This window comes from Chelonia mydas, chromosome 1, assembly GCF_015237465.2.
Source record: "Chelonia mydas isolate rCheMyd1 chromosome 1, rCheMyd1.pri.v2, whole genome shotgun sequence".
In the NCBI taxonomy this organism is placed as follows: domain Eukaryota; kingdom Metazoa; phylum Chordata; order Testudines; family Cheloniidae; genus Chelonia; species Chelonia mydas.
The window spans coordinates 46386485-46409134 of NC_057849.1; the positions used below are offsets into that span (position 1 = coordinate 46386485).

General features: G+C 45.4%; 1 protein-coding gene across 1 annotated transcript in view; it reads left to right on the forward strand.

The window, feature by feature from the left end:
* MTUS2 (microtubule associated scaffold protein 2) overlaps positions 1–21890 on the forward strand; it is a 498561-nt gene extending 476671 nt beyond the window's left edge. Inside the window, exons 12-17 of the mRNA XM_037891750.2 lie at positions 1256–1329; positions 4672–4770; positions 6287–6406; positions 7945–8042; positions 14724–15829; positions 15875–21890. Coding sequence (XP_037747678.1) covers positions 1256–1329; positions 4672–4770; positions 6287–6406; positions 7945–8042; positions 14724–14940 — 608 coding nt within the window. The 3' untranslated portion in view covers positions 14941–15829; positions 15875–21890. The remainder of the gene's footprint in view (positions 1–1255; positions 1330–4671; positions 4771–6286; positions 6407–7944; positions 8043–14723; positions 15830–15874) is intronic.
* Positions 21891–22650: the final 760 nt, after the last annotated feature.

Sequence of the window (22650 nt, forward strand, 5' to 3'; positions counted from 1 at the left end):
AGGCTGAGAGCCACTGCTCTAGCTCCAGCAAGGAACTGTCTCTGGCTCTGGAGCTTCTTTTATATGGCCCTCCTGCAGCCTTTCTGATCGGCTGTTTCCCCTGCAGCCACTCTAGGCTGCTTGGAGGAGTCCTCTACTGCTCCTTTCTTGGGATGGGTGTGGCAGGACGCCGAAGCCTCTAGCAAGGGATCTCTTGGCCTATGCACCCTGTACCACTGTACTAGATTTTTCTATTACACTCCTGAATTAAGTAATATTGCTTAGGTTTGTGCTCAGCCTTTTAGAAACACAGTTCAGAACCATCTACTCTATGTTAGTTGAACTCTGCAACCTGTTTCCTCATCCTATAGACAGAAAATAGTTTGATATCTTTTAAAATTATTATTATTTCGTTTGAAAACAAAACTCTTCCCTGACTGAGGATATTTTTAACTATTCAACTACTTTATTTTTCAATGATGGAACTCTAGTGTTACTATTGAGGCATGTGCTGTCAGAATTTTTGTGCGTTCTTCTCCTAGCACAGGTTTCAAGTACCCTCTTGTGGATGAAAATGGCATTGCATCAGTTAAATTGTAATGTACTCCAAGCATTCATGAGCAAGGCTGATCAGAGAGAGCTGATTTTATTTATTCAATCACAGTTTGTTACAATTGGTTTAATTATTAAACTTTAATCTACTTCTGATTATTAAATCATAGTTGGGTGACTTATTCCAATAATTATAAAAAGAATCATATAATACTTATATAGTACTTTATGATCTTCAAAGTACAACATGCTCATTAATTAATTAACCCTCCCAGTATTTCTGTGAAGAATCCTAGGTAAATATTCTTACACACATTTTTGCAGATGGGGACCTGGACACATACAAGAGATTTAAGGCCCAAACTTAATATTGTCCACTCATTCGGGGTACCTCAGTTTTTGATGCATGCCTGGAAATATTAAGGGCCTGGTTTTCAGAGGTCTGAGCGCCCACCATTCCAGTCAGACTCAGCGAGAGCTGTGTGTTCTCAGTACCTCTGATTACAAGGCCTTCAGAAATGGAGGCACGCAAAATCAGTGGATGCTTTTGAAAATTTAGGCTTCTGTGAGTTATTGCCTGGCTCCTAGGCCCTGCTCAGTCCACTAGAGCTGCCTTCCTAATAAAGTTTGGTTCATGATAGGGAAGATAAATGTACTCACTGTCCATGATTTATACTGTTTCTTAGACCCATTTAGCAATGTAATGTTTGTGGATTTTCCCTAGAACTGATGTCTGCCCACGAACTGGAAAAGAAAGAATTGGAAGAGAGTTTTGAAAAACTGCGGCTGTCACTCCAGGTTAATACTTTTGTTATGTCCAAAGCCCAATGATGCTGCAAAACTGGTCATTATGATAGCACTTTAGTGACATGGAATTCTCTCAGCCAGTCTGAGGGCTGCTGTATAGTTACTGCCCCCTAACTGTACAGCATTTTCTCAGTAAGGCAGTCCCCCACACACGGATGGGTTCTGGATGTCTGATTTGCAACATGACCATGCCAATAGTTCTCAATAACTATAGTATGTGAATCCCGGCACTCTGATTGGCTAATTGTCGTTATTAGTCAATCCAAGTTTAGGGATTTGCATAATTACTGTATGATGATTTTTAAAGGACTGTCCAGCAATTATGCACATTTTATCTGCTCTGCTCGGCTCTTGTGCTCATTCTTTTCAAGCTGTATGCTAGCTACAAAGATGCCTCCTCAGCTTCTCTCCCACCAGTGGAAGCAGCAAAATGCTAAGTGTGCCTGAAGGAGAAGAGGGAAAACCCCAAAAGCAAAGAAATTGCAGCTGGGGAAATAGATTTTAAGAAGTTTTTTTAAAAAATGTTTTGATTCATTTGCCTTCTTCAGGCCCATCTTGCTCCCAGCCAAGTGAATGGGAGCAAAATCTAGCTTTCCTCATCCATCCCAGCTGGACTCTTGTCCTCACAATAGTTTTATATACCAATTTGTAAAATCTCCCCTTTGGGTTCTGCAGCTCTAATCTGTCACTTGCACTATCCTGTCTCTGTTTGCCTGGCAGAATTTCTCCCCATAATGACCAGCTGAAAATCAGATCAACTTAGAATGGGTATAGTGAAATTCAGCTTTCTGTTCTCTAGACTGAGATCGAAATCCACCAGGAGAAAGTCTGTCCCTGTGATGCATGCTAAATGTGCAGCTCTTGTATGAACAAGTAAAGGTGCCATGTTAAATGGTGTTAGCGCTGCTTGTTTATCTAGTCAAAGACTAATTTTGCTTTTCAAAAAACAAGTAACTTGCACAATTCCACACAGCTATTGCAGCAGCATTGACTGTGTAGCTATAGAATTGAAAATTCTATCTGTGGTTCTATTATTCGGTGCAATAAACTACCTTAATGGAAGGTTATGGTTAAGATTTTACGCAGACAAAAGACAGAACATCAAAATGATTGGCCTCCACAGCAACTGCAGCTTTTGCAGATGCTGTACGTAAGGTCGGAATATTAAAATCTTGACCTATTAATGCGCCATTTTAATACAATCACTTTTCTGATCAGATTGTTTCTCAAATCATTGGTCCCCTGCTGTGTATCTTGCTTACTTACAAAAACAAGATTTCCTTGCTATCGTGCAAAGTTATCCACAGGCCACAATCAGGAACTCTGTGCTCAGCATGAGGCAGAGCTATAACTGTTAAATAATGCACCTGCATGAGTACTGAAACTTCCAAGACAGTGGTTCACTGAGGTTAACATTTAAAATCCTTTATTCCATAAAGTAATTAAAGAGACTAGCTACAGCAGTAGGATCAATAGCACCTACATGTTTCAGTCTGAAGCCTTCACCAGGGTCAAAAGTACATTGAGTGTCTCTTGAATCCCATCACTGGGCTAGGTGAGTTGTTTTATAACCTGTAGTATTGTTTTAGTGCTGCAGAGCTAATGCCGTGACGAAAGAGTAAGCTGGATTCTGTTCTGCCTCATACATCATCATCAAAAGAGTTACCTACATTCTGACTGCAGAATCTGTCACTGATAATGATGCAAGAGGCAAAAAGAACACAGCGTAGTTTTCAGATCCCAAGTTAAATTTTCTAGCAAGGCAAAGGAAGAAGAGTTGCAAGCAGATCCTTTGTTACTTGACTCCACAATCCTTAATTCTCCACCTCATTGTTTTCCTCACGTAGATGGCAGAGATCCCAGATGCTGCTAAAGCTGATGGATAGCGGCTCTGCAACTATTCTGAACCAAGCTGCTGGACTGAGAGGGAATTATTTTCCCCTAACCCATCTGATGCCTCCTAGCAAAGCCCATTTATTTGGGCTTTAGCATTTGGTCCTTAGAGTGCTGTGAATAACCCCCTTTCATCTTAGTGGAGTGTTAACTCTGAAACATAATGATGACCGTCCAAAGTCAATAACGTTAACTCTTTCCAGAGGTGGCACTGGGGGGAGGGGAGGCTTGCAAGGGCTATAGCCACCCCAAAATTTGTCTTAGCCTCCTATAGCCACCCCTCCCAGGGCAAAGGTTAAATGTTATGCAGCTATTTCTCAGCTGCTGCTGGCAGCAGTGCTGCCTTCAGAGCTGGGTGCCCGGCCAGCAGCCACCACTCTCTGGCCACCCAGCTCTGAAGGCAGTGCCGTCACCAGCAGCAGTGCAGAAGTAAGCCCAGACAGGAGGCCGGGAGGCCTGAGAGCAGCCCCTGGCCTGTGTCCCCGTCTGCCGGGGCACACCACTCAGGGCAGGTGGAGGGTCCACGGTTCCCCACAGCGGCCTGGACTGACCCGCTCCATCCCATGCTCTTGGGCCCTGCCGCCATGGTTGCTGCTCTCTGAGGGCTCTGCCAGCCCTGGAGCCAGGTCGGCTGCGAGCAGTCGAAGGGTGGTGGGGAGCTGAGGAGGAGCTGCAACCCTGGGGCCCCAAGCAACAACAGCAGGAGGAGAAGACGGGGGAGTGCCATGGCCCCTCAAACCATGGCACCAGCCAGCGCATCAGCTGCCTTGCACTGCCTGACTCTGGCTTCCGGCCTCCGACCTGGTCTGGGAATGGGGGCCCAAGGGGGAAGGAGGAGGTGGGACCAGAACTTACCTGAGGAGGAACAGGGGGTGTGGTCTTGGGGTGATGTGAGGTGCAGCCCCCACAATTTTCTGTGTAGCCCACCTCAGCCTCCCCACTGGGAAGAAACTGGCACCGCTCCTGACTCTTTCACTGCTTATCATTTTAGCCGAGGCTTCTAGCTGCTCTGAAGCTTGGGATTGTGGGCAGTATTTGAGTACCTCCCCACGCTGATCCCTGAGGAGCACTAACCTTGTAGAGGTTATCTGCTTCATGAGTATGACACAAACATGCCTGTCCTTCAAAGCAAGTGGACTGGGTCTCACACAGCCAAAAGGGCTGGGATGTCTTAGCTTGATACAGTTTTAGAAGCAGCTGTTGGTGGCCAATTTAAGCTAACCACATGATTAATCTCAGGTTCTCCACGTGAAATCCTGATTCTGTTAGTTACCAAGTTATCAAAATCTCCACTGCGAGTTTGAGTGATTTCATGTAAAAATGTCCCCTCGCAGTAGCTTCTAAGCCCTTCTACTCAGTTCCCCCATGTACTTTGGCAGTGGTGGGAAATGATTTGCATCATTAGAGCCTAATGGTTTTTTTATTTGTCATTAATTGCAGGACCAAGTAGATACCCTCACCTTCCAGAGCCATTCTCTAAGGGACAAGGCAAAGCGATTTGAAGAGGCTTTAAAGAAAAACACTGAAGAGCAACTAGAGGTAGCTAACAACCTTAATATACATTTTAAAAACAGCAGGACCTGCTTGTAAATATGGCCCACATTTGTATTGGTAGATTATTAGCAAAGGAAATCTCAGCTCAAATGGGCCCAAACCAAAGCTCTGGATCCTGAGCTTTGTAGGGGGGGGGTTGGAATCTACACGTGGCTCTGGATACAAAGATCTCCCACTCTCTCTTATTACTGGGTCATTATCCATCCATTTCTGGTTTTGCTTCATTTTGTCTATTTCTCACTTGCTTCTGTAGTTCTGTTTCTTGGGCTTTTTCTCTGTCTCCCTCCATTACTTTTTAGTACCCCCAGTCCTCTCTCTCTTCTCCCCTCTGTGGTGTTTCTCCTTCCTCTTCACATCTTTTCATATTAATGTGCCTCTCCCCCTCACCCTGCTGGGATTCTTTGCTATCCGTCCTCATTTTTCCTGTAATGGACTGTCTGGCCCAGGGGATATCACAGGAGAGGTTTATTCCATCAACATCCTGTTCAAAATACAACAAAGTGATAGAATCCCTAAAGCTGGTGGTCGAAATGAAGCCCATTATTAGCAGACTCTGTAGGAAATTGGACCTAATGAAGACCATTTTCTAACATTGGGCCCCACATACCTTTTGAGAATGCAGAACTCCCTGCTTTCTAGTGCCTTTCTAGAACTTTCCATGGGCTAGATTGAGGTCAGCGCCTGCTTCTTTCCATCTGAGCAGCCAGAACAACTGGGGTATGCCGGTGAACTTGCCCTCTCAGAGCAAAATATGTGTAAAGGATCAGATTCTGTTCTGAGGTACACTGCTGTAAATCCGGAGTATTGACACCAGCGACAGTGGAGCGAGTTGTACCGTTGTAAAGCCGAAGTAACTGAAGTCATTGGTGTTACTCTGGATTCCATTCAGTGTAATAGAGAAAAAAGTGTGGGCCAATACTGCTTTGGTAAATTGAACCCTAGCCCCCGAACTTCAGAGGTACTAAGCTGGAAAGGGGAGTATCTTGGTGTCCCGATTCACTGTCTTTCTCCCCTCTGGGACTTTAATCTTTATGAATAGTTCACCTGTTTTGCCACATACACCACAGACCAGCGTGATCCGCTATTGTTCTAACCTGCAAACACCCAGGCCCCGTCTCCGAATTTTGTTGCTATTTCACACTTGTGCTCTTCTCCGGAAAGAGTAAAGCTCCGCACAGACATAAACAATCCTATATATTAGGAGACCTAGCAGTGGGTTGGGTCATGGGTACTGAGTAACGTTCAGACTTCTTTCACCTACTGCAAGTACCTCACCCACCGTGTCTCTCTTATGAAGTTAGGTATATAGCTAAAATGATTGAATGGTGATAGTGGGTAACATTTTCAAAACACCCCCAGTGATTTCGGAGCCTGCATCCCCTTGGCTTTCATGGGAGTTAGGCTCTAAATCAGTTGGGTGTTTGGGAAAATTTTACCAAGTGGCTGAATACACGATTACGGTTGGAAAACTTAGAATTCACTGTCATCCTTTTTTTCCTAGGTTGCACTAGCTCCATATCAGCACTTAGAAGAAGATATGAATAGCCTGAAGCAGGTTTTGGAAATGAAAAATCAGCTAATTCATCAACAGGAAAAGAGGATCATGGAACTGGAAAAGCTGGTCAGTTATCATTTTCCCCTCCCAGAACAGGGAGATAGGAAGCTAGGAGCTAAACTGGAGTGGGAGGAGGCTGGGACTGGAAAAACACAATGAAGGGATCACAGAGGGCTAAATACTGTTTTCTGCCCCCTGCACTTTCCTGTGAAATGTCCCAGTTTTTCATTCTGAAAGGGAGAGTGGGAAGGGGGTGCTTCTTTTTATCTACTTCCCCACCAGCCTCCTTCAACCCCCATAACATCCCCCAAAACCTCTCCATGATTCCCCGTGATGGTCTCTCTGGTTTTCACTTTGAAATCTGCTCCGCTTGCAGGGGAAGGTTAGCTAGGGGAGGAGACAGTGGAGGAGGGGGGCCGCTGTGATTCCTGCATCCCTATAGCTAAGTATGGAGCACCAGCTGTCTCTGTCCCCTGCCTCCAAAGTCAGGAGTAGGGGCAGCCAACAAGGTGGGGGCAACATGGGTGGAAGAAGGAGAGGACACTTGTGCCGTGTCACGCTCCTTAATTCAGTAATTGGTGAGAAGTCTTGCTCAGTAGTGTAAATTAGCAAGGGTGCAACCAGAAATCCCAGGTTAGGGTCATGCTGCGAGTGCTTTGAATTATAGCTCCCCACTATAAAGATAACACTGCATCCTAGCCACTCTATTCTCTCTCTATTTGTGTTTTGGTCTCCCCAGGTATGAACTTTTCAGTTTTAACCAGGAGTTATGTTTTCATTGTAAAGTGAAGCCGTTTTATGAGACTTGACCTGTGTTAACTACAGCAGGCTTCTAACACAGTGACAGGATGAGCCATTGCCACAATGGGGCAGCCGGGCTGGCTGCTTTAGCACAGCACTTAGCAAGCTTTGTTTCTATTTATGGGGAAGTTTGGGAACCCAGTTGATTGAACGGATAGAGGGTGAAATAGACTTTCGCAGCTCAGACTTCTTAACAACATTCTCTAAGCTGCTGCTTCCTTAAGCTAAAGCTGAATGTGGAAACAGCTGATACAGTGGCATGCCCTGGCCTAGGTGGTCTCCAGTCATTCTGTTTGTGCTGTTTCTCAGCCATGCCAGACAGTAGGGTTCTGCTTCCATGAGGGATAAGATTTATATAACCCTGTTACAGGAGGTCTCAATGTGGGGTGTGTGACCCCAGCAGATGTCAGGGGACCATGACTCCCCTACCCTTTGGGAGAGGGAACTCAGACACATGTTCGGGAGGTTCTGCGGGCGGAGCAGAGGGGTCCAGTACGGATAACAGGAGTACTAGGGGGGGAAAGGTTGACTCTCTTGACTCAGAACATTGTACCTAATTCACCGCTGCCTCACTCCTGTGCCATACCAGTGTCACCCCACTGATTTCATGGGAGTGACGTGCTGGTGAACCATTCACAACCTAAAATCGCATCTGCAGCCAGGATAATCTACCTTCCCCTGAGAAGGACTGTTAGCTCTTACTGTAAGGAAAAGAGAGCTTCTTCCTAGGGATTAAACCCCAAATTCCCCCGCATCAAATGCTGCGACTGCGGCAAACTCAACAAGCCCTTCTCGTGTTGCAGGCTGAAAAAAACACAATACTGGAAGAAAAAATGCAGGTCCTGCAACAGCAGAACGAAGACATGAGAGTCCGGATTGATCGGAATACCCTTGTGACCAGGTTCGTGCAGAGACTTGGGAACCACCCTGAGTTTTACAGGAACCAGTAACATTACAACTACCCGGGGCTAACAGCACCTTCGAGAGCATTCCCCCCCCCCCCCCGAAACTCATTTTAATTCCCTTGTGCTTATTTTCGCATAAAGGAGGTTGGCTACATAACCATGTTACATTAAGCTCCTGGCCTCGCCACTGAGAACAAAAGACTCCGGACTCAGAGGCAACTGGGACAATGCCGCACTATTAGTCAGCAGCTACCGGGTGCGGGAGAGCTAGCAGTTTGCACTGTAATAGACTAACTGTGCTGGTAGCGTCACTGTACCTAAGGCTGCTTTAGCGTTTTCTGTTCTATTATATACTGCAGTAGAACCTTTTGTGCTAGGCGCCGTATAAACAGAGAAGAAAAAGACAATCTCTGCCCCAAAGAGCTTACAATCTAAGTGCAAGACACCAGACGGATACAGCGAGACGGGGGAGTACCAGGAAACAGTGAGACAATATTGATATTGTGGGCCAAGCACAGCAACAACCTGACCACTGTCAAGTTTTTTGTAGGCATTGTGGCCCAACAAATGGTATCACATCTCGACCATTTCCAGGCTCACCAGGTTAACACTCAATGTCAGTTAGATACAGTTATTTTCTACACATATTTGCAGAAAGGATGCTGCTAAGTTAAGAGTGTTTTTCCTTAGTGGCTGGGTTTCCTTATGGGTCTTAACTTCAGGAGTTCCCTAATATATATATGAACCAAAGCTTCCTGAACATAGACATTTAAAAGCAAATATGCCCCATCAGCATTCATCGAGGACTGTGGTTTTCAATCTGTGGTCACAGACTCCTGCAGGTTGTCTAAGATTTCCAAGGGGGTCCGCACCTCCATTTGAAATTTTTTAGGGATCCACAAATGAAAAAAGGTTGAAAACCATGGCTCTAGGAGATAGGTTACCACAGTCACCTGTAGGTGTTGTGTTTTGTTTCTTTTATATACATTTCTCAATGTGGGGAATGTTGCTTTAAAAATAAACTATTCAGAGAGGATCCTGAACTTAAGATCTACCTGGAAAGTCAACTTTAAAGCAAATCATTTTTCAGCCTTGTCAGATCATAGCATCATAGGATATCAGGGTTTGAAGGGACCTCAGGAGGTCATCTAGTCCAACCCCCTGCTCAAAGCAGGACAAATCTCCAACTAAATCATCCCAGCCAGGGCTTTGTCAAGCCTGACCTTAAAAACCTCTAAGGAAAGATATGGGTATAGGGAGGGGTTAACATAAGATTTTTCACACAGAGGCAATCTAATGACATCCAGTAATTTGTCTCCAACAGTGGTTAATGCCTGATGCTTCAGAGGAAAATATAAAACTCCCACAATTCACCCGTTATGTATGGAGTGAAATGTCTTCTTGCCCTCAGTTGGTGGTCAGGTTGAACAACAGACAGGAGGATAACCCATATCATTTTATCTTAGCTAGTGTAACAGCAGGGGCTATTCTCATTCACAGAAATGTGTAATCCTTTAAAATAATCTATGACGCTACTTGCCTCCTTCAACAAGGGCTCTGTCCAGTCCACAGCGTAAACCTCTAAGAGTCACGTAGCTCAGCCCTGCACTAGGCCAGCTCCAGAAAGCCATCTGCCACTCAGGTGGGTAACACAAGCCAAACCCTAAGCTCAGTAATGTACAGGCATGGAGCAACTCGGACAGGTTGGTGGGCTCATGTACTGGGCAATCTAAGATCATGTAGTGAGCAGTACCCAAGCCCCCTGTTCCTTTGGCGCCTTCTGGGCAGATGCAGGGAATAGGGGTGACCCTTGCTGCTTGACCTCACTAGGAAGGAGAGAGGCAGCCCCACTCTGAGGTGGGGACATGAAAAGATCTGTATATACAGGCATCAGCATAACTGTAGGGGTGGGCCCAATCAGACGGCATGGTGGGGGGCTCCCACAGTGGAAGGCGGGAATCAGCGTACAGTAGATAGTGTTAAAATAGGTGGCTGATGATGGAGACAGTGAGGAGATAATATTTGATTCTAATCCTTTCTACATCCTCCTCCTCCTCCTTGAGAACTCCTGGGGTTTTAGCAATCAGAGGAGAGGGCTGGTCTCCCAAGGAGGAAGAATTGCTTGCAGTTAAATTGCTGGTGATCCACGTTCAGTTCCCAGTTCTGCCATAGATTCCTATGTGGTGTTGGGTAAATCACTTAACCTCTCTATGCCTCTGATTCCCATCTATAGAATCATAGACTATTAGGGTTGGAAGGGACCTCAGAAGGTCATCTAGTCCAACCCCCTACTCAAAGCAGGACCAATCCCCAGCTAAATCATCCCAGCCAGGGCTTTGTCAAGCCTGACCTTAAAAACCTCTAAGGAGGAAGATTCCACCACCTCCCTAGGTAACCCATTCCAGTGCCTCACCATTCTCCTAATGACAATTTTTCCTATTATCCAACCTAAACCTCCCCCTTGAGACCATTACTCCTTGTTCTGTCATCTGCTACCACTGAGAACAGTCTAGATCCATCCTCTTTGGAACCCCCTTTCAGGTAGTTGAAAGCAGCTATCAAATCCCCCCTCATTCTTCTCTTCTGCAGACTAAATAATCCCAGTTCCCTCAGCCTCTCCTCATGTGCTCCAGCCCCCTAATCATTTTTGTTGCCTTCCGCTGGACTCTTTCCAATATTTCCACATCCTTCTTGTAGTGTGGGGCCCAAAACTGGATACAGTACTCCAGATGAGGCCTCACCAATGCCGAACAGAGGGGAATGATCACGTCCCTCGATCTGCTGGCAATGCTCCTACAATGTCGTTAGTCCTCTTGGCAACAAGGGCACACTGTTGACTCATATCCAGCTTCTCATCCACTGTAGCCCCTAAATCCTATGCTATAGAATGGGAATAGTAATCCTTCCTTCCCCCACTCTGTGTCTGTCCTGGCTCTGTAAACTGCGAGCTCTTCAGGGGAGTGTGTCTTACCTCTGCTGATACAGTGACTAGTACAGTGGAGTCCTGCTCTCAATTGGGGGGGGTCTCTAGATGATACAAGAATAATAATTGGTTTCTTTTCCATAGCACCCATGACAAATCCTACTTGAAAGATGGAAAAGAGCTAGTTGGGGCATGTGTCTTCATAGGCAGTGTGTGTATTGTTAATGTGCAATCACTTTGCATCTGTTCATACGCCATCAACCTCAAATCAGCACTGATAAATTTTGCAGATGACACAAAAATTGGGGAAGTGGTAAATAATGAAGAGGACAGGTCACTGATTCAGAACAATCTGGATCACTCAGTAAGCTGGGTGCAAGCACACAGTATGCATTTTAATACGACTAACTCCAAATGTATTCAGCTAGGAACAAAGAATGTAGGCCATCCTTACACAATGGGGGACTTTGTCTTGGAAAGCACAGACTCTGAAAAGGATTTCTGGGTTGTGGTGGATAATCAGCTAAATGTGAGCTCCCAGTGTGATGCTGTGGCCAAAAGAGCTAAGGCAATCCTGGGATCCATAAACAGGGGAATCACAAGTAGGAGTAGAGAGGTTATTTTACTTCTGTATTTGGCAGTGGTGCGACTGCTGCTGGAATTCTGTGTCAGTTCAGGAAGGATGGTGATAAATTGGAGAAGGTTCAGAGAAGATCCATGAGAATGATTAAAGGATTAGAAACCAATCCTTATAGTGACAGACTCAAGGAGCTCATCAGTCAATTTAGCCTAACAAAGGGAAGGTTAAGAGGTGACTTGATTACAGTCTATAAATACCTACATGGAGAACAAATATTTAATAATGAGCTCTTCAGACTGGAAGTAAGGTGTAAATTGTTAACAGGGAGAGTAATTAACCATTGGAACATTTTTTCAGTGGTCCTGGTGGATTCTTCATCATTGGCAATTTTTAAGTCAAGATTGGATATTTTTCTAAAAGATTTGCTCTGGGAATTATTTTGGGGAGGTTCTATGGCCTGTGCCATGCAGGAGGTCAGACTTGATGATCACAGTGGACCCTTCCGGTTTTGGAATCCATGATTCTGTGAATAAAATGACACGGGCAAGGCTGGCATAATGTGACCAAGCACGTGGCAGGGTTGCTGGAGTACGTGGCAGCACACAGGCAGCAGGAGCACTGTATTCTACCTAGGAGGGAAAAGCCACCTCAGTCTCCAATGCAATGTGACACTTGTTTCTCCTTGTGTCTGGTTACATGACATCAGATGACACAGCAGAAATGGCGCTATCCTGACACAGCATGTGGGAGATGAAACAAGCAGTGTTACAAGCCAGGGCTCTTTTCCTATCTGCATGCTAAAGCAGGTTGTCTTCTGAGGACATGTCTGTATTGCACAACCTATTCACGGGTGCTTGGCTATGAAGGCACTATTCTACTCAAATGTCTCTCTAAATTACCTGTAGGTTGTGCATATAACTCACAGCCTTCCTCCCCGCCGCCAGCTGCAGTGTTTATTAGTGTCACAGAAGAGAGTATATTGGCTGACAGTCTACCAAGTTCACTGTAATACTGGATATCGCTCTGTGTAGCTGGCAAGCAGTATTACATGTAAAAGAGGCTAATGTGTTCTGAGGGCCTGATTCTCCAGCTGCTGCATGCGTATTTCTGCTTATGAGGGCAGCCCCATTGCCTTCACTGGCTTTGAGAATCATTCACGGGAGTAAGATCTGTAGGGTTACTCCCTAAATGTGCTCAATGAGCATCCTGCTAAACTGTTCTCAGAAAACAGGCAGGCACATATTGGTTGGTTGTTGGCCTATCTGGGCTTGCATAAAAACTTTACGGCCCACATTGCTGTGCGGTGGCAGGGGAAGAGGAAAGTAATACAGTCTTTTAAGAAAAATCAAAACCCCTCCCCCAAGCTGACCCTGAAAAAGGAGCCGTGTCAGAGACTCCATGAGATCCCCTAAGAACTTCGCTGTTGCTGTGGATTTACAGGGCAGGTGCTCAGATACTGCAGTGGTGGGCAGCACTTTAAAACGAATTCATTGGTAGTCTCCTTAGACACACTCTCCTCTTGCAGCTCAGAGCATACATGGAAAAGTTAAAGAGTTGGGTAGAAATCTCTCCAAAAACGTTCAGTTTGATATTTAATAAATGTTGTAAACATGAAGCCAAATTAATTTCTGAATAGAGCATGGGCAGCACGTGAACCACCTATTTGGGGAGGCTAGCCCCTGGTCCCGCCCTGCCCCCGCTGGAGCCCCGAGATCCCCACCATGGCCCCGGCTGCTCCCCTCAGCTCCGGACTGCCCGAGCACCCCTAGCCCCAGAGTGCCAGTCGGCGCAGCCTCAGTGCCCTCAGTGCCGGGCAGCGAGGCCCCAGCACACCCATTGCCAGGTGGCATGCCCCAGTGCCCCCAGCCCCAGAGCACCTGGCGGGCAGCCCCAGCACCCCCGGTTCCGGAGAGCCCGGCGGGTGGCCCAAGCACCCCCAGCGCCCGGCAGGCAGCCCCAGCGCCCCCAGCCCCAGAGTGCCTGGCGGGCAGCCCGAGCACCCCCAGCCCCAGAGTGCCTGGCAAGCGGCCCAAGCACCCCTAGCCCTGGAGTGCCAGGTGGTCATCCCCAGCATCGGGTGGCCTGAGCAAGGGCCCCAGCCGTCCCGAGCCCCTGGCCGCAGGCCAGCCCTGCCTAGCACCAGCCCCAACCCTGGCCCACGGGAGGGGAGAGCGGGAAGTAGGAGGGGCCTCAGGGCAGATCATGTGCAGGACCATGCCTGGCTGTTTGGGGAGGCTCAGCCTCCCCTGGCCTGCGATACCTGACGTCCATGGCATTGAGCTAAGTGGCCCATTGTGCTCATGATCAATGTTAGCTTGACCACCCTAGAGATTGAACATGTCCTATTTATTCACAGAAAAGGAACAGCATGTTACACAGTGCCCCACCAACATGCTTTAAGCCTGACCCGAAGGGAGCATCAATTTAGCCTTCATGATCTTTTCATCCTGGCTGCATATGCTGTGACTGCCATCAAGGATACCAGGAAGAGCCAATAGTAATTGGGGGAGTGTTTTGTTTTGCAGTGTGGACACCTGTCCACTAGGAATCAGACTAATTTTACCCAATATTTCATGTGGTCCTCCAAACACCCATCGGATGGCAACAACTTTGAGTCACTCCCAACCTGGACCTAATTCAGACCCCAGTGACAAAGACTTGAAAGGCTCCAATCCCATTACGTGCCCATGAGCCATCCAGTCCCATCCCTGTTTCTGTGATTTGTTTAAAATTTACTGTTTTTTGTGTCATCTGGGAAAAAATACACAATTCTAAAGTATTCAGAATAACTGATTTGCTTAATAACAAACTCAAGAGGGTTTGCCCTCATGCTCACATGCAGTACACCTGGTGTCGAAAATGACAGTAAATAGAATACAAAGGGCCGGGAATTTTCTGTCAGGTTGCGTTAGGTCACTGTGATCTGACTCAGCATCGTGCGATGGAAACACTGTGCCAGGAACTGCAGGTGTATTACCTGAAAGACTCTGCTTGGCTTCATCAGGAGCGAACCATTGCTATGCCAGCATGGCTCTGGTATGAAGCTATCACAGGGGGTGACTTTAACAGCTGTGGGGGGGTAGTGGCCTCAGCAGCTGTCATATTTGCTTTAATGACAGTCCAGCACTGTTTAGACTTGTGAAATGTTAACTGGTGCATTATTTCCCTCTTCAGGCAGTTATCTGAGGAAAATGCTAATCTTCAAGACTACGTGGAGAAAGAAACCAAGGAAAAGAAGAGGTTAAGCAGGACTAATGAAGAGCTACTTTGGAAGCTCCAGACAGCGGAGCCCATGAGCCCGGTTAAACTGTCTCCTACGTCTCCTACACCAATTTATCGCTGTTCATCGGGGCCTCCTACTCCCGCAAAAGTCAGCACGGTGCCAAGATGACCGCTCCACGCGGCTGCAGAAGTTAACTGGGCTTTTATACATTTTTCCAATCCGCTGAATGTGATCATCCAAGAAAGTATTAACAACCATAGATACCCAGGGTTGGTTACTGCAAGCATGCTCTGTAGCTGCATAAGTGTAAGCTAGGCAGTGTACTATTATCAGTGTACTATTATCATAGAAGCTCCCGGTACTGGCACACTGATGTCGTAGAGTAGTATAACCAGTGTAGTCTGATGTGTAAACATTTTGCCATGGTTAGAGCCAAAAGAAAGAAAATCCTACTACTAATGGTTCATCAAAATGAACCTTTGCTGCAGTGTTTCAGGTTAGTTACAAACAGTTCATGTTTTGAATATCTATATATGTATGTGTGTTTATATATATGTATGTATTCATCCTATATAGGTGTATATATTGACACACACAACATATATGGAGTTGAAGATGTTCTGAATTGCATTTTTTTATATTGTTGGATACACTACTAAGTGCTGATATATTTTCATTATGGTCAGCAGTTTTGTAACTTGTGCCTAAGACTTATAGCTAAATGAAATGCATTTCTGTCAAGCCTCCCAGGAATATTTCTACCCAAAATAGAAGAAAGTTACTTAGAAATAGAAGCGCCTTCCAAACTACCACCAAGTGGTACACTATATACCGTGAACACCAGCGACAATGAGATTCTAAAATAGTACTGCCTTCAAAACCATCACCTTCATACTCAATGCCAGATAAGGCCACGCATTCCAGTCTCCAACTTTCAATTATTATTAGCATCAATGTTGTGAGTGGATGTAGGATAGAGACCGAAACCCAGAGGGTTTTAGCACATTCCATACAGTTTATTTGAAAGAGTGACTCCATTTTACTCTCTCAAACCCTAGTTATCCTTATTTTTAGTATACTAGTAAACTAGGATAAACCCTAGTTTATCCTTTTTTTTTTTTTAACTGAACACTTTTGGAAGCACTCCGAATCTATAACAAATCCAGTCCCAGATTATTTTGTTGCAAGCCCTAGAAAGAAGGAAAAAAATATTTGCTGTGACCTTGACATTTGGCCAAAAGCATTAAACCCCTAGAGGGATGTTCTAAGAATTTAGATCCAGTTTGCCTCAGGGTACAGGGGATCCTGCACATACTAGGCTATTGTTTGCCCTTGTTAATGGCCAGGAGAACCTCAGGGAAGATCTATGGGGCTTCATGGATCCAACTGAGGCCAGAATTTTGTCCCTCGGCATATAACCCATATATTTTGAGGCCAGACTACCTTAAACCTCTGCCTTCCAGGCAAAATGCAAATACTCTTAGGTTTCCCTGTTATATTAACCCCCTTTGCTGCAGCTGTTAACCATGCGTGTGTTGCAGCGGTAACTTTCAGTGCAGTGCCTGTCTAGACCAGATGGAATGTCACACCATGCTGAGTGAACACGCTGGTTTCCCAGGGGTACAGCACCTCAAACAGCAGTTAGAATGAGAAGGGGTTAACAGTATTTGATCTGGATCCTGGGTACAGGAAGGGAACTGCACAAAGCCAAGCGAGGTCCTGTTGTCTTTGATGTTCTCTAAATGTGGGTCCCAGCATTTGTATCAGATTTGTTTGTATTAGACTGTGAAAGCATTTGATGTAGGGAGGGTAGGCGTGTGAGTCACCCACACAAAAGCAAAAACAATTTTTTAAATGATATGATGCTTTTATTTTCAGTTTGTGGCAAAGACCCTGCACTTTTTCCTGCCTATTCACAGAGCACACTGTGTGCTCCAGGACCTGACCAAGTTACAGCCAGGATGTAAATACGTACAGAAAATATTCCAGGGTCATGAAGCAATGTGAAAGAGTTGTTGTCACAAGGTGGGTATACAGCTAATGACTCGCATGGAAGCAGGCAGGAAGGCATTTACTCCAGCAAACATGCGCATTGTTTGCACTTGAAATATGCTTCAGCTTTCCTGTGATGTATTCAGAATGCTCAGGCTGCAGCTTAGGTACAGCCAGCTTCAATCTAAGTGTTTTTGGCCCATCCCAAGGTGTAAAAATTAGGTTAATTTTTTTTTTTTAGAGAAATTTATTTTTGTAGCAGGTTTGCATGATATTATGATACTGAGTACGTTGAACATCTTATTAGACTAGACCAGGCCATATTTGACTAACACCGTTGAAATACATGACTAGATTGTATGTGTTCAGCAAGTACACCCTGAAAGTAGGAGAGCTGTTAAAGAATAAAAACCACTCTCACTATAATTTTAGTCACTTTCATACTGCACTTGCTCAGTGCACAGGTACTCTGCAATACCTACTTCATTGTTATGTTCCAGTCTAGTGCAATGTGTTCTATTACGGTACGAGTTGTTACCATGATGTTAATCTAAATTATCCCATGTGCTACTCACTAAAACGTTTTACTGTCATGATCTGAGCTGGCTAAGCCAGTCTGTTTTCCTTCATCATTTCTCTGTTTACGGTGCTTTACTCATCCTTTTATCAGCTAAATGCACATGCAATGGATGCTCCCAGCAATGAATTGGGAGTTGGGGCTTTAGTGGTGGGCAGACTGGGCTGCCGGCGACCCCCAACATCATTTGGTGTCGTTTCTATTCTCCCTGTCTTATAATAGTCATTTCCTGATGGTGTTTGACACTGGATGCTGATGCTTCTATTCATGTGACTACAGTTGGTTGTCCGGGGTTTCTCTTCCCCATTCCCTAGGGGGAAGCCACCCGGGATTTCTCTTCCCGGTTCCCTACAGGAGAGGGGGGAGCTGCCTGGGGCTTCCCCTCTCCCCCTCTGCTCCCTGCCAGAGCTGGGAAGCCTTGTCAATTTCACAGCTCAGCTATGAAATTGACAAGGCTGCCCAACTCCTGGCAGGGAGCTGGTGGGGAGGGGGGCCCGCTGGGGCTTCTCACCCTGGCTGCTGGCTGGGAGCAGGGTCTGAAGCCCTCCCCCCCACACACTCCAGCTTCTAGCCCTGGCTCTAAGTCAGGGGCGGGGTCCAGCCACCCAGCAGAGTGACACAGCTGAGCTCTAGCTGCCCAGCTTTCTTGTCAATTTCAGGGCTCCTGCCATGAAATTGACAAGACAGCCAAGGGTAGATGTAAGGGACGCAGTGTCTGTCACCCTAATTACACCAACATAAGCCTTACGCCTCTCGTGGGGGTGGAGTTATGATGTTGGTGTAGCAGGGCACTTACATCAGTGGGAGGAAGGCTGTAGTGTAGACACTGACATATTTAGGTTGACGTAAGCTGCCTTATGTCGACTTAACTGTGTAGTATAGACCAGCCCTCAGCAGCAGTATTACCACCAGTGAGCCTTTCCCTGACAAGTGGTAAGCATATCACCCTCCAGTATAATCCATAAACCAAGCTTTTTTAAATGGCAGTGGAGAACACTGCCCCTCTGTCATATAATCTTGTTTCCTAACCTAGCACCCATCCCCCCTCCTCTTTCCCTGCCCACACCTCCACTTACAAACACTAACATCTGCTGGCATGAAGTGGTTGGCCAGGGAGATGTAACTGTCTGGTGCAAGAATGGCATTGAAGCGAATGCAGTAAGAGCCAAACCTGTTTACCTTGTGCACCAGAATTCCCACTAAAATTTCAGTGGGAGTCACAGGTGCACTAGGAAGCTAGTACCCAGGTCTGTAGGTTGGGGGAAAGATTTTGTTTTCAGGACCTGGGTTTGTTTACTGGCTGGACTTCAGGCAGCAACACATTTGTGGCTGACTTGGCTGATCTTTCACCTACCATCGTTAAGGTGTTGGCTGAAATGACAGGAAATGTACTGGGCTCTAGATAGGGTTTTAAAAAGCAGAAGCAGCAGGATTTTGATAACTCATCACTATCTATTCAGAGGAAAAGTCAGTGGGGGCCTATCCTCTATACCAAGCCACAAGAAAAGAGCAAATATGTTAGGGGGAAAATTTGCACCAGTGCAAAGAAGAATCAGCTCAGAGCCCTGTAAACTTATGTAAGACCCATCAAAGAGCTACTGGGTGAAGAGGGGCCAAGGACAGTCCTGCTGTACAGGAGTTCTTTAAGCACGCTGAAACTGTGGGTGCCCAGAGATCTGTGACTACATGGATTCAGTGACTCTAGCAACCCTATTTTAGCCCTTGGGTTTAAATAGCAACCACAATGGGGCACTGCTACAGATCCCCAGGTTGCCTGTGGGCTGGGTTGGTAAAATGCATCGCCTCTAGCTCCACAGCACAGGCATCCGGTGAAGAGAGCTGTAGCTCATGAAAGCTTATGCTCAAATAAATTTGTTAGTCTCTAAGGTGCCACAAGTCCTCCTTTTCTTTTTGCGGATATAGACTAACACGGCTGCTACTCTGAATCCAGGAGAGATGAATCTCACCCTGTTACAGTAGCATTTCCTGATGGCATGAGTGCAGGCCTGCGGAAGACACTTGGGGAGGATTACAGTTTATTGGCTGAATTTATCTATGTTTTGCAGCCAGTGTAAATAGCAGGATTTTCAAGCACATAACTATGGTGCATCGTATGTCCTAGACCGTAACAATGTGGGGATTCACTGTCAAAACAAATGTCATTATATTATACCAAAACAGCAGCAGGCTAGCAAAGCATTGTGATTGTAGCTGGAGTTCTCACCCTGTCAGCACATGCTCTTAATGTTGGTTAGCATGGGGCTGTTCATGCATTGTGCCTCAATACCAGAACAGTAAATGATCCACTTACAAATAAACCCTACCGGCTAGTGAAGGCTGAATAAGGATTGTGGGGAGAGGGACTATCTTTTACAAGGCAAGTGCTCCTGAGACTTAATTATGGAGGAACCCTATCAGTTCCTCCGCTTGCTCTCCTCATTAACCCACGCTGTGAGAATACAAAGTAAAGGCTGCCAAACCACTCTTTGATTTAGCCAGCCCTGTACCCACTAATCATTAGAGTTTCTGCATCTCTCAAAGGGCTACAGAGTGTATACTTTTCCTCCACAGCAAATGTCCACAAAGACAGCTATTTAGCTACTAAAAGTGACTTTATTGTTATATTGGAAGCCATCCAATAGAAAGTGAAATAACAATTTTACAATAAAGGAACCAGAATACATGCCTGAGCTTCAGTGGGCTTTGTGGATGCTCAACAATTCTCCTAATCGGGCTAGTTTAACTTAGATGCTTAAGTGTGGGTTTTACTAACTTTAGGCATCCAGGTTTGAACATTTTGGCCTAAGTTTGTAATTCAATGCACATAATTATGGCTGTGCTGTAAACCTCTGTAAAACCACATTTTATAATGGAAATGCCTTTAACTGTGGAAGGATACAATAAATCCCTCTTTTCCTCCACCTCCACTGCAAACTCAAACTGTCCAGTAGCTAAAGCAGAATTACCGTCACTTCTATAGGTCACTAGGTCCTGCTTTCATTAATACAACTAAGCCACAGGGCTAGCATCTGAAATGAGGTTCTGTCCAAATGTTGCGGGGGGGGTGGTCAGAAGGCAGGTTTTGGTTCAGTCCGTTTCTAGGACATAGCAAGGGGAAGTTGGCAAGAGTAGTCGGATTGCTCCCATTCATGGCACATCACTTGAGCATCAAGATCGTGACTGGTTTATGAATAGCATTCGACTTTAGTTTTCATTTAGTTTGTAAGTATTGAGCAGGTGAACTGATCAGTGTTGGGCTCAGCAATGGGTAGGGCGGGGGGAGGGTGTGTGTGTAACGTTGGTGGCACAGGGCCTGTAGGTAGCACACGTTATGTGATTATTCTTCCACTCCCTGTCCCTTACAGAGATGACTCAGCCAGGCAGGTCAATGATACTTGATTATTGCTATTACCTTTTAGATAGCAAAAGAATGCAGGTGATATATACATAGGGAATAATTACTCCTGGGGACCATTGGATGTCACAGTTGCTCTATAAAAATACAACTGCAAGCTTATTTGGGGGCCTGGCCTTAAGCATATGTATTATCTGTACTGCAGCAGCACCCAAAGGACCCTATCAGACTGAAGGCGCCATTGCAGTTGCTGTACAAACACAAATTAAACCATGGCCCCTGACCCAAGGATGGTCCCTGGAGAGAGTTTTTTAAAGAGCCCATCCGCCCCCAACCATCTTCAAATTCCTCCCACCCAAAAAGTGTCTTCCTCAGAAAGAATGAGCATATGAAGCAGGGCCTCCTTGAGACCACACCCAGCTGGTGAGCAGCCTTACTTAGGGCTTGTCTACACTTCTGGCTAAATCAGCACTGCTGCAAGCGATGCAGTGGTGTTGATTTAGCGGGTCAGGTGAAGACAAGCTAAGTCGATGGCAGAGCACTCTCCCATTGATGTCTGTACTCCACCTCCCCGAGAGGCGGAAGGTTAGCCGGCGGGCGAGCATCTGCCATTGACACAGCACTGTGTAGACACTGCTGTCAGTCGATGTAAGTTCCGTCAACTTCAATTACTTAACTGAAGTCGCATAACTTAGGTCGACTGACAGCTTTAGTGTAGACCAGCTATTAGAGGCAAATGATGAAAAAGAGTCAGAGAGCAACAAATTCTTTCTTGTCTCTTTTTTTCTTCACATCTGTCTGTGGGACATGAGCAGTGTTTGAATTCTTGCAACTAAGAAATTTGCATAAATCAGATCAGTAGTTAAGTTCCTGCATTTCACTGAAATAATTTGCTTACGATAAATCAGCAGGTACCTAATGGTTACGTTCATTTTTTGGCGAGAAAAAAAAACAAACTAACAAAATCAGGTATTTTATGTCTCTGCACTGATTGCATTTGTGTCCCATGGACACACTGGGGATCCTTCTGTAAAGTGTTTCCCACGCAGTAGGAGTTCTGTAGTCTGATTTAATACGTGGTTAATGAATTACAGGAAAAGTTTGTATTATTTCTGTTATGATGTACAGATGAGTGTAATATATTCCTGATAATAAATTCATGCTCCAGCAAAAATATGGATGGAAGCATGCAAACTGGTGTGTCTTGCGGTGTTTTCTTTATGGCTGTGTATGTGTGGCTGGAGGGAGAGCGTGGGGGGAAATAGGTCTGGTTGATTAGGTACATGACTGCATTTCCCATGCTATAAATTAGATTAAAATCTTAATGACTAAATTTCTCCGAAGTCTAAATTCAGTAAATATATTTTCCTTATTCTTGATCCTCTCCTGAAATTAGGAACTGTACACGTGAAAGAGATGGGTGGCACTCACTCAAGAGACATGGATCCTGGGCAACATAATGGAGCAGCTGATATGGGACTCGATTGACAAAGAATTAAAGAAGGGTAATGTAATTAAGGCCAATCAACATGAGTTTATGGAAAATAGATCCTGTCAAACTAACTTGATATCTGTTTTTGATTAGATTACTAGTTTGGTTGATAAAGGTAAGAGTGTAGATGGAATATACTTAGACTACTGTAAGGCATTTAACACATGATATTTTAATTCAAAAACTAGAAACATATAAAATTAAGATGGCACACATTAAGTGGCTTAAAAGCTGGCTAACTGATAGATTTCACAATGTAATTGAAAATGGGGACTCATCATTCAACAGATGTGTTTCTAGTTGGGTCCTGCAGGGGTCAACCTTGGCCCTATGTTTGTTTTCTTCCAGGTAAGTAATAAAAATGTAAACTATCATCACTAACAACATTTGCAGGTGACACAAAAATTGGGAGCACAGTAAATTATGAAGAGGATATGTCACTGATACCGCGCGACCTGGATC